The sequence below is a fragment of the Pelodiscus sinensis genome, chromosome 6 (assembly GCF_052426305.1).
Source record: "Pelodiscus sinensis isolate ZL-2025 chromosome 6, ASM5242630v1, whole genome shotgun sequence".
NCBI lineage: Eukaryota > Metazoa > Chordata > Testudines > Trionychidae > Pelodiscus > Pelodiscus sinensis.
Window position 1 is genome coordinate 87630623 of NC_143057.1, and position 16073 is coordinate 87646695.

General features: G+C 45.9%; 1 protein-coding gene across 1 annotated transcript in view; it reads right to left on the minus strand.

Moving 5' to 3' along the window:
- Positions 1 to 14446, minus strand: part of AP3B1 (adaptor related protein complex 3 subunit beta 1) — a 322060-nt gene extending 307614 nt beyond the window's left edge. Inside the window, exon 1 of the mRNA XM_006119130.5 lies at positions 14147 to 14446. Within this exon, the coding sequence (XP_006119192.1) occupies positions 14147 to 14283 (137 nt within the window). The 5' untranslated portion in view covers positions 14284 to 14446. The remainder of the gene's footprint in view (positions 1 to 14146) is intronic.
- Positions 14447 to 16073: the final 1627 nt, after the last annotated feature.

A 16073-nucleotide genomic window follows, 5' to 3' on the forward strand; every position in this document is an offset into this window, starting at 1 on the left:
TATGGTTAATCATGAATTTGTTGCTAGTTTGCCGCGAAACAGCACATCACCATACCGGAGATTATTTCCATGACCTTTCCAGTACTGACCTAATTCATTAACTGATGTAATTAATCTAAAGCTTTTTAGGCCAACTCATATGGTTCTGAGGACCTCAATCAGTACTACTCTCATATTAAGCCAATTTACCATTCTACAGGAATCAGAGCCATTTCTTTCTAATCGTGTTGTTTCTACCCAGACATGAGCAAGCCCTGCCATTCACTCCTGTGTTCTTGATATGGTTGGTTTGATTCAAGTAATCAGAAGATTTGTTAGAAGCAATGCATACTGAATAGATTGATTATATTTCTCTTCTCTTCGGTTTGGGTTCAATCAATACAGAAGAAAGGTGAGAAAGGGGCACTGTACCTTCCAATTTTAGTCAGAATGATCTCCCCCATTTTAAGACTTTCCCTTTGTCTCTCTAAATCACAAACACTTGCTACAAAAGCTCTGGCTCAAATTTATCTTGAGGTGAGCTGAACAGACATGTATAAAAAAAACTGCTTTCCTAACATTCTGCAAATTCTCTGTTTGGCATCAGACAGGTCCCGAGGGTGCCAAACAAGAGTGGTTCAACCTGTAGTATGTAACAGCATAATTAAAAAGCTATTACAACAAAAGCAGCCTAAATACTGGCATTTCCTGTGTTTTGAATGCTTACATTTACAATCTTAACTCTTTTACGTAATTTTGTGTATAACATTACTGGTTAAAACTGTACTGCTTGTACATGATGAACAGGGCTTGACAAACCGCGGCAAAATCTACTCACCAGCCCTGCACTGCGCATGCGCAAGACCCTCATTGCGCATGCACGTGCCACCGGTGAACGGGGCAACCGGCTGAAATCTACTCGCCACGGAGAAGTAGATTCACTGATTTGTCGAGCCCTAATGATGAACATAATGAGCTTTTGATCTTGTATATCTAGATACTAATTTTCAGTTCAGTGTTTAGTATATCAGAAAGAGGTCTGAGTTAGAATTAGCCTCAACTGGGTATAAGACTGAAAGTTAAAAGGGTACAAATCTTCTAAGAACTCCAACAATCTTTCACTACTAGCAGCACAGTATCTCTAGCATGTGTCTCCCGGAAAGAAGTCTTTTGTGATAACTATACAGATGCTTAAGAAGCCACTCATCCTACCCTCCATTATAAAATTACACTAATAGATAACATCTATAATCGAGTATTAGAGGTTATCAGTTAGAACTTAGCTTAAAATGTAATATATTAGTTTCTCCATTCATACCACATTCCCGGATTCAAATAAGCCAAGTACTAGCAGTAATTAGGGTATTCTTTTTCCCAGTTTATAGCTAATAAGCCACACTAATTAATATGCTGATATTTATATTCATAGTAACCACTATTGTTAACTGTGAGACTACACATTGTTTATAGCATACTTCTGTTCTGATGATTTATAAATGCATCGTTAAAAAAATTATCAAAAGGAAAACTGGAAGTCTGAACAAATGGGCCAAGACTTTTGGCACTCAGGGATATTTGAACGGCAATTTATAGCAGGGATAGGCAACCAGGCATGGTGGGTGGGCCGCATGAGCAGCCCTTCTTCGCCTCATTGGAGCTTCACCTACGCCCTGTGTCCCCCACCCACCTGCCCTCCCTCCCCTACCAGAGCCCCAGAGCTCCTTCCCACTCCATCCCAGAACTTTCAAAACCCGCAAATCGCCTGATTCACGATCCATCCCCACTCCTTCCCCTCCCACCCAGAGCTGGAACACTGCAAACAGCTGATTTGCAGCATTCCAGCTCTGGGAGGGAGGGAAGTAGAGGAACAGGTAAGTGTGGTGCTTGGGTGCCTCAGTGCACAAGAGGAGCATGGGAGAGGATGGGCAACCAGGGAGTCCATGGGTCGCAGGTGGAGCCCCAGTGGCCCACAGGTTGCCCATCACTGGTTTATAGGACAGGCCCAGTAGTAGATGTTTAAGATAAAATGACCAGTAGCAAAAGTGTTAAGAAGTTGATGTTTCAACACCTAGCTTTCGGCTTCAGAGTTAATAATGCCCTGAGGTGAGAGAGGACACGTAATGCTTATCTTTGTAGTCCAAGAAGAATGTCTCCAAGTTTATATACTATGATAATCTGAACAGATCTGAAAGACTGAAGATACTACTGAGCACGCATAAGAACATAAGGGCCTATTGAGTCAGACCAAAGGTCCATCCAGCCCAGTATCCTGTCTGCAGAAGTGGCCAATACCAGATGCCCCAGAGGGAGGAAACACAACAAGGAAACCTTACATGATCCCTCCCCTTTCACCTCCAGAGAAACAGAGGCTAGGGATACCATACCTACCCATCCTGCCTAATGGCCATTGACCTAACCTCCATGAATCTCTCCAGCTCTTTTTTGAACCCTGTTAAAGACCTAGCCTTCACCACATCCTCTGGCAAGGAGCTCCACATGTTGACTGTGCATTGAGTGAACAAAAACTTCCCTTTTTTTTTTGTTTTAAACCTGCTGCCTATTAATGTCATTTGGTGACCACTAGTTCTTATATTGTGGGAATAAGTAAATAACTTTTCCTTATTCACTTTTTCTATACCAGTCATGATTTTATAGACCTCTATCATATCACTCCTTAGTCTCCTCTTTTCTAAGATGAAAAGTGCAAATCTTTTTAATCTCTCTATGTTTGAGACCCATTCCAATCCCCTCATCATTTTTGTTGCCCTTTTCTGAACCTTTTCCAATGCCAATATACCCTTTTTGAGATGAGGTGACCACATTGGTATGCAGTATTCAAGATGTGGGCGTACCATGGTTTTATACAGAGGCAATAAGATATTTTCTGTCTTACTTTCTATCCCTTTAATGATTCCTAACATTCTATTTGCTTTTTTGACTACTGCTGCACACTGAATGGATGTTTTCAGAGAACTATCCACAATGAATCCAAGATCTCTCCCTTGAGTACCTGTAACTAAATTAGTCCCCATCATGCTGTACGTATAGTTGGGATTATTTTTTCCAATGTTCATTACTTTACATTTATCAACATTCAATTTCATTTGCCATTTTGTTGCCCAATCACTTAGTTTGGTGAGATCTTTTTGAAGCTCTTCGCAGTCTGGTTTAGACTTAATTATCTTGAGCAGTTTCATCTGCAAAGTTTGTGACCTCACTGTTTAACCCTTCCTCTAGATCATTTATAAATAAGTTAAATAGAATTGGTCCCAGGACAGACCTTTGGGGATCTCGCTAGTTCGCTCGGAAAACTTACCATTTATTCCTACCCTTTGTTTCCAGTCTTTTAACTAATTATCAACCCATAAAAGGACTTTCCCTCTTAACCCATGATAACTTATTTTACTTAAGAGCCTTTGGTGAAGGACTTGGTCAAAGACTTTCTGGAAATCTACTGGACCTCCCTTGTCCACATGTTTGTTGACCCCCTCAAAAAACTCTAGCAGATTAGAAAGGCATGATTTCCTTTTACAGAGACCATGTTGATTTCCCACCCCCCAACAAATTATGTTCATCTACGTGTCTGACAATTTTATTCTTTACTATAGTTTAAACTAATTTGCCAGGTACTGATGTTAGACTTACTAGTCTGTAACTGCTAGGATCACCTTTAGAATGCTTTTTAAACATTGGTGTCACATTTGCTATCTTCCAGTGATTAGGTACTGAAGCCGATTTAAAGGATAGGTTACAAACCATAGTTAATAGTTCCACAATTTCACACTTGAGGTCTTTCAGAACTCTTGGGTGAATGCCATCTGGACCTAGTGACTTGTTACTGTTAAGTTTATCAATTTGTTCCAAAACCTACTCTAATAACACCTCATTCTAGGACAGTTCCTCAGATTTGTCTCCTAAAAAGAATGGCTCAGGTTTGAGAATCTCCCCAATATCTTCAGATGCGAAGACTGAAACAAAGAACTCATTTAGCTTCTCTGCAATGAGTTTATCATCTTTGAGTGCTCCTTCAGCATCTTGATCGTCCAAGGGTCCCACTGGTTGTTTAGCAGGATTCCTGCTTCTGATGTACTTAAACATTTTGCTATTACTTTTTGAGTTTTGGGCTAGCTGTTCTTCAGATTCCTTTTTGGCTTTTCTTATTATATTTTTATACTTAATTTGACAAAGTTTATGCTCCTTTCTATTTTCCTCACTAGAATTTGACTTCCGCTTTTGAAAAGATCTTTTTATCTGTCACTGCTTCTTTTGCTTGGTTTTTAAGCCATGGTGGCATGTTTTGGTTCTCTTACTGTGTTTTTTAATTTGGGGTATGCATTTAAGTTGGGCCTCTATGATGGCGTCTTTGAAAAGTTTCCATGCAGCTTGCAGAGATTTTACTTTTGTCACTGTACCTTTTAATTTCTGTTTAACTAACTTCCTCATTTTTGTGCAGTTCCCCTTTCTGAAATTAAATGCCACAATTTTGGGCTGCTTAGGGTTTCTCTCACCACAGAGATGTTAAATTTTATTATATTATGGTCACTATTTCCAAGCGGTTCAGTTATATTACTTCTTGAACCAGATCCTGCGCTCTACTTAGGACTGAATCAAGAACAGCCTCTCCACTTGTGGGTTCCGGAACCAGCTGCGCCAAGAAGCAGTCACTTAAGATGTCAAGAAATTTTAACTCTGCAATCCCATCCTGAGGTGACATGTACCCGTCAATATAGGGATAGCTGAAATCCCCCACATTAAACTATACCTGTTTGCTGCTAATGTTTTAGAGAAAGTCAAGCCACTGAGCTAGTTGGAAGTTTCTGGCTAACCCTTATGGAACCAGAATTTGTAGAAGTGCTAACCTACCTTTTTATAGCAATGTCCTCTCCTGCAAGTTCAGGGAGAATATTTTCTTCATTTCTGATAATTGAAATAGTTGAGTTTAACGACTAGCTGATTCAACGATAAAAATCCCAACTAGGAGTTAAAGCAGCAAAAATTGTTTTATTTTTCCAATCTATGAATAAAAATTGTGTAAGAGGATAAGATCTACTAGTTCTAAAATCTTGAAAGACATAGCTCTGGTATATATTGAAAACATGCATTGGCGTAAATAAATGTCAGGTGTGTGGAAAAAAATCGACACCTGAGAGATATAGCTATGCCAACCTAAGGCCTTCACTGACTGTGCTAGATCAGCAAAACAATTCTTCCGTCAACCTAGCAACCACCTTTCAGGGAGCTGGATTAACTACACTGATGGAAGAACTCCACATATCACTGTAGTGAGTGTCTACATAGAAGCACTACAGGGACACAGTTGCAGCTATAGCTTTTTTAAGTATAGACATAGCTGTAGCAACCAGAAACAATCACTTCAACTTACTAATACAGATACAATTAGAACCCTGTTTTTTCAGATTGAGGCCAGATCAGATAATCAACACTCTGGACATGTTGGAAAATGTGATGCTGCAGTGCCATCTAATGGCCACAAGAGCGATCACATGCTTCAGGCTGACTCCTGAGTGCTCGGTTAAGTATAAAGAGTTGAGTGCTAGTTAAGGGAAGATTGAATAAAATGGGGGGGTCTATGGTACTACCTTTCTTTAATACATCAATGTTTTAAATGCAAAAGATGGTTTGAGAAACTTTTTTATATAGCCAGCAAATTAAAGGTAGGTTTATCTAATATTAAGAAAGAGAGAGAGAGAGAGAGAGAGAGAGAGAGAGAGAGTTTTTCCTGATAGGCGAAAGAATGATGTCACCATACTCTCTGGCCACAAAAGGGACCAGAGCGACGGGGGTTGGTGAGTACAGTGAGCATGGAGCACAGCCCATTAGTTAAAAATGTAAAATGCTAGTTGTTTTGCATTTTGAAAAAAAATTTCAATTTCCATCCATGTAGAGTTTGACACAAGTCACAAAGAAAAAAATAAATTTAGTAAAGAAGAAATGCATTATTCACTTTTTTTTATTATGGTAGAAAATTTAACTTTAAGTATAAATTAAGCTATATAAATTGCTTGAGCTACAGATTTAGTTCCTGGTTAATAAAAAAGCACCAAATTCAGTGTAAAAGCTACATTTTAATGCCAAACAACATCGTTTGTTACCTATGAGGATGCACTTTCTTAACACACACACAAACACAAATACCTAGAAAGTACAAATGCAAACCCAGATTGAAGTCAGCTATTTCAATTAAACCACCTTGAGAGAAGTTCTATTCAACTCCCAATACAAAACACTTGCACCACTGCAAGAGTTGAATACTGACAGCACACGTTACTTCCTGTCCACTCCCTGAAGTGACAATCAACTCTGATCTGGGCCACTGACTAGGAATTGTCTCTAACTTCTTTGGCAAACCAGTTTCAAATGATCTGAGCAGGCAATGTGTACATAATTAAACGTGAAGACCAGACTCTCTTCCCATCCACTTTTACCAGAGCTGTATGTGAGGGGCGGGTGAGACAACCACCCTCCCCCTTCAAAATCTGTATACACCGGGGCTATGTCTACACTGGCATGTTCTCACACAAACTCATTTGCGGAAGAGTTCTTCTGCAAAAACTCTTCCAGAAGAGAGCGTCTATGCTGGCATGTGCTTTTGTGCAAGAGATGTGCTTTTTCACAAGAGCATCCATGCCAGTGTACACGCTCTCTTGCGCAAGAAAGCTCTGATGGCCATTTTAACCATAGGGCTTTCTTGCGCAAGAAATTCATGTTGCCTGTCTACACTGCCTCTTCTGGAAAAGCTCTTGCGCAAGAGGGCTTATTCCTGAGTGGGAGTGTCAGAGTTCTCGTGCAAGAAGCCCTGATTTTAAACATTAGAATGTCAGTTTACTTGAGCAAGAACACACGGCCAGTGTAGACAGGCAGCAAGTTTTTGCCCAAGAGCAGCCGCTTTTGTGCGAGATCGCCCCAATGTAGACACAGCCTGGGAGTAAATAAGAAAAATTATCTGGTATCACCCTTCTGGATGATTTGCCACAGTCAAGGGATGCATGTAAACATTCCACAACTTACTTACTGAGCACCACCACCACAATTGTTCTTGACAATTCAATACTCATGTCTTCTAGTCACACTCAGAAGAGTAGTTTTGATTTTGGAGGTTTTTTATTTTAAATTTACTAAAATTCTAAATCTGGGGGTCCCTAGTAGCCAGCCAGCTGCAGATCACCAGCTGAGACTGCCTCTGCTGCCCCTCCATTGTGTCCCATAACCTGGGCTTGACAAATAATACAATCTACTCACCCATTGCGAGTAGATTGCAACTCGGAAGAGCCGGGGTTCAAGCGATCTGCGTGTGCACAGACTGCCGGACAGCGCGGCTGGCGAGCAGGGCTTGCTGCGGTTCGGCGAGCCCTGCCCATAACTATTCTCCCCCAGGTACAGACATGCCCACTTCACCATTTCTAGAATGCTTCAGACAAACCACTAATGGCTTGTCCTCACACCGAGATTGTATCCTTTACTGTGTCCACATATGGAGTTACTTATTCAGGATAACTTCTTACATAAACTAGCCCTAAGTTTGCTGGTTGCAAATTTTGCTCTTAAAAAAAAATTCACAGTCTGCTTGCTCTTATAGCCCTTTAGTTACCATATCTCCCTCTGTTAAGTTTAGAGATGTCAGAAGGAATCTAAGGGGTAAGATCAGAGGCATACTCTTCAGGAGCTCTTCAACTACCCTAGCTCTTCCATGTTATTCATAATTAAGCACACCACACATGTATATAGTAGGGATGTTAACTAATGATTGATTTACTAGTTGAGTAGTCAATGGAATTTCCATCGACTAGTCGATAGGCACTTCCACATTCCTCCTTGGAAATGTACAAGAGCCCCCGGTGGTGCTCTTGTGCATTTCAAAGAAGGAATGAGGAACTCCACACGCAGCCTAGGGCTAGCCAGCCAGCATTCGCTTATCGGAAAGTCAATTAGTCCTTAACATCCTTAGTATACAGGGCTCAGTAAACCTAGCATTTATTTCTGGCTCGGCCACTACCCTAACACATGACCTTTATTTCACTGTTTTCCCATTTGCAGAATGAAAATTCAGAGATTCATTGTTTTTAAGACTCAAAAGTACCCATATAATCATCTCATCTGACCATCATTATAATATAGGCACACACAATAGGACTTTTTAGAATTAATTCTTATATGAACTCAGACTTTAAGATCAAAAGGGACCATCATGATCATCTAGCCCACGAGAGCCTCCGCGGGCCGGATCCAGCCTACCAAGCGGGTTGATTCTACCCATGGCGTCTCTACTGCTCTCCTACCCCCAGGCCAATCGAGATCTGGGGACAGGGGAGCACGCAAAGTCTCTTCCTTCCTTCCAGGGGCTCGCAGCTCCTAGAGTGAACCACCATCTGTTCAAAACAATTGGCAGTTCTCTCTAGGTGCCGGAGGTGGGTGGGGGCAAAGACTTCACAGAATCCCTCTGCTCCCAGGCCAATCAGGGTCTGTGGGAAGGGGAACATGGAGGTGACCTGGCCCCACCCCTTCCAGGGCAGCCCAGGCCACTTCAAAAATTTGTGAAATGCCCCCCCCCCCGCCTTCTAAAACTATTGCTCACCCCAATCTAACAATGTACAGAAGGCCAGACAACACACAGAACCTCACCCACCCACTTCTGTAATACACCCATACCTTCTGAGTTACCAAAATCCTCAAACATGATTTATAACCTTTGAGTCACCAACACTCCACTACTTACGTTAGTTTAACCCTGAAAGTGATCTGTGTCCTGTGTCGTCAAGAAAAGCAAAAAACAAAGAAAAACAAAAAACAGGATCTCTGTCAATCTTACCTAGAGGAAGACTAGAGGTCTGCCCCAGAATTTCACTCCTCCAGTAGTCAAAAACCTTTATCCAATTTCAAGGATAAAAATAGGTTGAAAGCGAGAAGTTACTAAAACATAACTTTTAGGAGAAAAAAAATTAAGCTTACCTCCTCTGTAAAAGTGCTTTTGAGATCTACAAATGAAAATCCCTGTATAAAAGCTAGCAATTATAGCCCAGCCACTGATCCCCCTGTGGCAAACCTGCTAAAAAGCTGTAGAACCATAGCTATGAGAATTTGTGGTGGGGAAATGGAATAAAGGTGCAGTTAAAGTGTGGGGGTGTGTGTTGAAGAGGTGGTTAGTTCAGCAGGAATCATGGTTAAAAGAAATGACGGGGGGAGAAATGGCAGAATAATGGGAAAATGACCCACTGGACAAACTCAGAAGACCTTTTAGCTACAGAAATTATCAAATAGTTCAACTCTCAAAAGTGAGAACACTGAATTGTTAACCTCAACTTAGGTTTGTTAGTTGGGATGTTAACCAGCTAACTGGTCTTATTTGTTAACTCCAGCGATGGCGAGCCATGCCAGGCCGGAGGGCCAGGCCAGGTAGCAGGACCTAAGTTAAAACGGGTGGGATTTTACATCACTATCCACCCCACTTCCACTCCAGCCCAGCCAGGGCAGCCCCTGCCTGAGCCATTTCCCCCCTCCCCCCTTCCTCACAGAGAAAGGCTGCTCTACCCAGGATGCCTCACATCCCTAGTGAAAACAGCTGCCAAGGTAAGCTCTATCATTTAACCAGTTAAACATTTTAACATCCCTACGTGTTAGCATAAATGCACTCATTGCTTGTGCAAATCAATCAAGTGAAGCAAACAAAAATAACTGAATTTTCTAGAAACAAGGTAGGTGAGGTAGCATCTTTCATTAGACAAACTTCAGCTGGCAAAAGAGACAAGGTAGTGTGAGCTCCACAGATCTCTTCTTCAGGTCTGACATTACTAAGGTAAACAACACCATAGATTATATTAATTTCCACTGTTTTAAATATGATTTTCTCTCCTTTTTCCTGCAGGATACGCTTTTTGGCTTGAACAGCTTGTTGACGAGCTCTATGTCTCTCTGACAGTACGGGGAGAATTCTGAGCCACAGCATCTCTCATGCATCTGGACCCTCCCTGCCAAACCTAGATCCCCTCCCATCGAGCCCCATCCCCCTTCACCAGACCCTGATCATGCTCCCCCCACCTCAAGACCCCTGCACTCAAATCCCACCCCAATCAGCCACATCACCTACACACTGCAACCATCCCCTGCTCTGAGACCCCAACAGCTAAACTAGGGTTCTGAAAGGTTTACGGGCGGGAGCTGGAGCATCTCCCCAACCTCCCAGAGCAGAATTTGTCCGGTGTATCACAAACCTATGGGCAGGGGGCACTCCAGCTCAGCTGCAGTGGGAGGAGGAGGACATTCCAGCCCATCCAAGCTGGAGCACCACCCAGCTCAGTCCTGACTTGCACTGGGTCCTGGACCTACTTCTGCTGCGGCTCTGCATTTAAAGTGTATTAGAAGCCAGGCGGGCAGGCAGCCCAACTCAGTTCTGGCTTGTACCGGGTCCGGGAGCTCAGGCCCCTCCCCCTCGGACAGGGGCTGCCCGGGGACTATAGAATAGTCGACTAACTGATAAGAATTCACGAGGTTCATCGACTATTCAATTAACAGATATTTAACATCCCTAGTCTGAGCCTGCCTGCCCATACCTGATGCACCTCGCAAGGGGCTGCTAAACCTGGTAGGCAGCTTTACCTGCTACTCCTGAGAGAATTCTGCATCACAAAAACTTAAAATTCTGCACACAATATGTACTGTGTCATGCACAAGGGTAACCTCACCACCTACCCATTGTTCTAGGGCAGTGGCTCTCAAAATTTTTGGTCCAAGGCCCACCTGGCTCAATGTAAGCCTTTCCGTGGATGACCAGCTGCTAATGGAAACTCACCATTAATTACAGAATTATGCCCGAGCCTTTTTGCTAGTGCTGCAGCTAGAGAGAACAGTTTAATTTAAATTATTAAACAGATTAAGTGTTTTAACTTTCTCATTTTAGTTTATCAAATTTCATTTTAAATACAGAAATCAATTCATATTTTACTAATACAAAAGGTTTTCATGTTTTCTTTATTTATGGCACTGACCCACAGAAAAATTAGTTGGGGACTACACAAGTGAGCAGCAAAAAAACACCTCCAAAAAACATCAAGCCTCACTGATGTGGCCCCCAACTAGGGATGTTAAATATAAGTTAACTGAATAGTCGAGTAACCTCATGAATTCTTATTCTATAGTCCCCGGGGGCAGGGTCGACAGACAGTGCGCTCCAGCCCCACTCCCAAGGAGCTCCCTGCCACTCTGCACTGCTGCCTCTGTATCAGACGAAGCACTGTGGGGTGGCAGACGTGAGCTGGTCCGCAAGAGGAGTCAGTTTAAAATACAGCTCCTCTCACGGACTGGCTGCCTGTCACCCTGTGCTGCTGCCTCTGATAAAGAGGCAGCAGTGTGGGGTGACAGCAGCCCATCTGTGGGTGTCCGAGCTCATGGACATGGCGTGAGCCAGAAGTGACCCAGGTTGCCTGCCCGCCCGGCTCCAAATACATTTTAAATGCAGAGCCATAGCAGGGGAGGTCCAAGACCCACCGTGAGCTAGAACTGAGCTGGGTTGCTGGCCAGCTTGCTAAAAAATTTACTGGTGGGAGGTAAGGGAGGGAAATGCATGTAGTCTACAGCATTAACCTATAAGCTTTTGCATATTGGTTAATAAACTACACTATTACATCCCTACCCCAAACTGAGACAGCTTACTCCTCTGGCACTCCAGCACCATGGGGTGAGGGGAAGAGACAGGGAGGACTGAAGTTCAGGGCTTCCCATAGGCCAGGTTTACTTTTGTGGGGTTCCACAGTTAGTGGATTTTGTGGATTCTCTTAGGCTCTGGGGTGGGGACAAAAATGAGGGGTTCAGTGTGTGGAACAGGGCTACCAGCATGTGGGATAGGGATGGGGGTACAGGATCTGGAGTGGAGGTGGGGTGCAAGGATGAAAGGTCTGAGTGGGAGGTAGGGTGCAGAAGCAGGCTGGGAGTAGGATGTCTGGCCAGGGGGGAGGTGAAGGAGCCAGGTGGAAGTGCAGGAGGGTGCTTGGTGTAGGATGTCTAGCCAGGAGGGAGGATGCTGAGTGTGGCCAGTAGGGAGGGTGCAGGAGCAAGGGAGGATGCAAGAGCAAGCTGGAAGTATGCAATCTTGGCATGAGGGGGGAGCTTACCTGGCTTTGCACCTCTGTTTCTCCCAAGCACCACCTCCCGCTTCTCCCATTGGTCAGCCAATGGGAGCACCAGGGAAAGAGTGCATGCAGGAGGGGAGGGGGAGGCAAGAGGTGAAAAAAGCCCTGACCTTTCCCACCAGACACAGCTCGTGGAAAGAGGCAGAGCAAGCAGCTCCATGCGCTGCTGCTCCCCTGCCCCGCCCCCCACACTACTTGATTTGCTTGTCTCCGTGATCCCGGTCGGGCAAGGAAGTTTAGGGCTTTTTTCACCTTTCTACCACCACCACTCCAAGCAGGAAGCCAGAGCTGGTGCTCCAGACTTGCGGCTGCATGGCAACCATGTGACTGGAGTGACAGCATAGGCTTCCCACTGAGTAGGTGAAGAGTAAGGATGTTAAAGACTAATTGACTCCCTCCCTCCCGTCAGATAGAGGCAGCAAAGGGGGGAAGGAGGGGGTACTTCAAAGGGCAGCACCACACAGCTGATGCCAGGATCAGCTGTGCAGCGCTGCCCCTTTGAAATGCTGAGGCAGTGTTTCAAAGCAGCAGCGCTGCCTGGAGCCCAGGGTCAGCTGGGGACTCCCCCGCTGATCCCAGGCTCTGTGCAGCGTTTCTGCGAAACCCACGATTAGCTGGGGAGTCCACAGGTCTCGGGAAATGCCATGCAGAACATGCAGTCAGCTGCGGAGTTCCCCGCTGACCCTGGGACTCTGTGAGTGCACTTCTGCTTTGAGATGCACAAGAGCCCCCACTGAGACTCTTGTACATTTCAAACTAGCATGCCCATGTGCAGCCCAGAGTCAGAGAAACTTCCCGCTGCATGCTGTGTTCTGCATTCCTCCTTTGAAATGTACAAGAGCCCCCTGGTGGAATGTGGTATTGGCTATTGACTAGCTGAGTACTCAATAGAAATTCCCTTGACTACTCAAATAGTAAATTAACTGCAATTTAACATCCTTAGTGAGGAGGGGAACGGAATTCAAGCCACAGACTGCCTATAAAGTGGCTGCAGCCCACTTGTTGTCCATGGACTGCACTTTGAAAACCACTGTTCTAGGGGGCTACAGGATGATCTACCTTCATACAGCAAGTCACCTCTGCTACTCACTGCTATGCTGGTGCCGCCAAATTTATTGACAAATAAAATTTGCAGAACCCCAAAATATCATGCACAGAATTTCCTCAGGAATATAAGAGAAATTGGTCCAATAAAACATTACCTCATCCACCGTGTCTTTCAGCAATTTAATACTAAATGTTTCTCTTAACTTCCAGATTTGTTTAAGAGGATGCTAACTTTCTAGGATAATATGCCTTTAGTTTCCATGATAAATTCAACAATTTTCTAGTGTCTCAGTTTTGTCTTGAGACCACAATATACAACTAAACATCTTCCACATTATGTTTAACACCAACCCATGTAGATGTTTGTTACAACATCATAACTACAACCATGCAGTAAGAATACCAGCGCCTTTTGGAAGGCTTATTTACCTGTATAAAGAAACTGATCTTTCACGGGTTTTAAGCACAAAACTGCTGACGAACTACAAACTAAAATCATTTGAAAGGGTATTTCTGTTATCCATTAACAAAGGCACCAGCTGTTTAAACAGATACAGTAGCTAAATGTTTTATATGGCAACCAGAAAAAAGGTAGTCACCGATTTACTACCATAGTCTATTTGGATGGTAGCTCGCATGTCATAATTTGCATGGAAACGTCGGTACCGGCCGGTTCTAAAATGACACTTGGCGTTCCGTGTTTTGCTGTTCTGGGTACGTTCATGGTCGTGCCTCCAGCTGCCCAAGGAACTTGCATTTTAGAAGTTGTGTGAGCTGGGTCGATCAACCAGCGAGTCTCATTCAGCGTATGCAGCTGGCCACAGGAACGCGGTAACCAGCAGCGTACGCCAGGCCGACCGACCGACCGACCGACCGCCTGCCTGCCTCGCAGCCGGACTCCCGCACGCCCTCCACTCAGCCCCGATCCTCAGCCCCCGTTGTCCCCGCCCTCTGCCAACGCCACGCCCCCTTTCCCTTACTTCTTGGTGTCGCTGCTGAAGAGTCCGAAGGCCGCGGGGACGGAGGCCGGGGCTGCGGGAGAGGCCGCCGCTTCCTGCCCCAGCTCCGCCGCCGCCTCTCCGCCCTGCTCGTTGTAGCCGAGGCTGTTCGTGGACATGCTGCTGCTGCGGCTCCTCTGGCGCCTGCTGCCCAACGGAACTTAGTGACGCGCGCACCGGAGTCCTCCCGGAAACTAACGGCAGCGGTTGGGGCTGGGGGGTGCAGGCGTCACATGATGGGGCGGGGCTGCAGGAGCGGAACTTTCCCGGCCTCAGAGTTCTAACGTTCCTATGACAACCCCATTGCTACTGGCCAGGAAGGGACGTGAAGCTCCGCCCAGGCTGTTGGCGTGGCGTGTAGGACGGGGCGGAAAGGAACAGTCTGGACTCGTACTGCCGCCCAGGGGGGGCGGGGCTTTACCTAGGGTTCTGCTTGGGCCCTTGAAAGCCGCGCAGACGCCCGGCCCGCGCGCCAGCAGGAGGGTGTGTGCGAAGGGCGGCGGTGATTGATTCCCAGAGCCGCGGTCCGTAAGGAGGCGGGCGGTGGGGCTCAGACGTACCCGTGCGGAGCACACGGAGATTGCGTCCGCCTCGCTGAGCCGCGGCCTAGCCCCACGCAGCACAGGTCGGATAGCGGCAGCCCCTGCTCCCCCCCTTCGTTCGGCCTCTCTGGGAAGCATCGCACTGCAGCTGGGTGCCACTGGTAACCTGGAGTCCACCTTCCTATGACTGGTTACCTTCGGCATTTCACTTAGGCCCTGGACCGCCCGTGCTCCCCGTGGGAACAAGGATTTTGTAGTCAAAGCCCGCGGTCCTTGCAATTTTAGCTCCTGCAGTGCACCCTGGAAGCCTCTTGTAAATGGACCAGTCTACCGAAGCCCCAGTCTTGCAATGTAGCTGTGCATTCCTGTATTGCAAGCTTCTAGTGTGTGGTCACTGTGGTGCCTCTCCTTCTGTAACACCTGTACGGGAGAGCTGGGGCATGTTTGGCACATAAATAGTGGCTTCTGTATGATTGCATTGCAAGTCTCCTACCCCGTGTAAGGGACTTTTGATCCCTTACTATAGTGGCTCTCAAAGTGCAGTCCACAGGCCACTAGTAGTCCACGGCTGCCTTACAAGTGATCCGTGGCTCGAACTCAGCACCCTCTTCCTCCCCCCATGCATCTGGGAGCTCACGCAGGCTTCTGCATAGAAGGAAGGCGGTGCAGAGGCGGGAGAGGTCTCCTCTCTTAGGAGGGGGTGGGGAAGGAAGGGGCTCAAACAGGGAGAGGCTGCAAGTAGAGCCCAGTGGGGGTGTTTCCAGCCTGATGGGCAAGGGGAGGCTCGGGGTTGGGGGCAACATAGAGTTGCCAGGTGTCCGGTTTCAGTTCGGTAATTGCGCCTTCCCTCTGGTTAGAAACAAAAAATATTCATGTAAAATGTCTGGTATTTTCTGATTTCCCCCTGCCGTGTCTGGGGAGGGTGGGGGGAGCAAGGGAATTTAAAGATGCAGCAACTTTTTTTTTTTCCTCAACAGAATTTTTTTCCAGCGTGGTTTTTTTTGCCGGGGGGGGGGGGGGGTTGGTATTTTTTGTTAAACCATCTGGCAACCCTAGGGGCAAGAAGGATTTCCCTGACTTGCTCTGTGGGTTTCATGCTGGCAGTGCAGGGCTTAGCTCAGATCCCTTCCATCAGCTCATTAAGGTACATGGCGTGGGGAGAGAGGAAATGTAAAGGGGCTCCAGTGCTGGCTGGACCATGCAGGAGCACTACTTGTGCTTGGCTTGGTGCAGCAAGCAAGCTCAGGACAGGCTCTCACTGCCCATTCACCTTTCTCCAGTGGGCACACTTCCCCACCCTTGTGTCCCGCCCAGACACCAAGTGGCAGGACCTCCTACCACCAATAGAGGGTGGGGAGCCCAGGTGG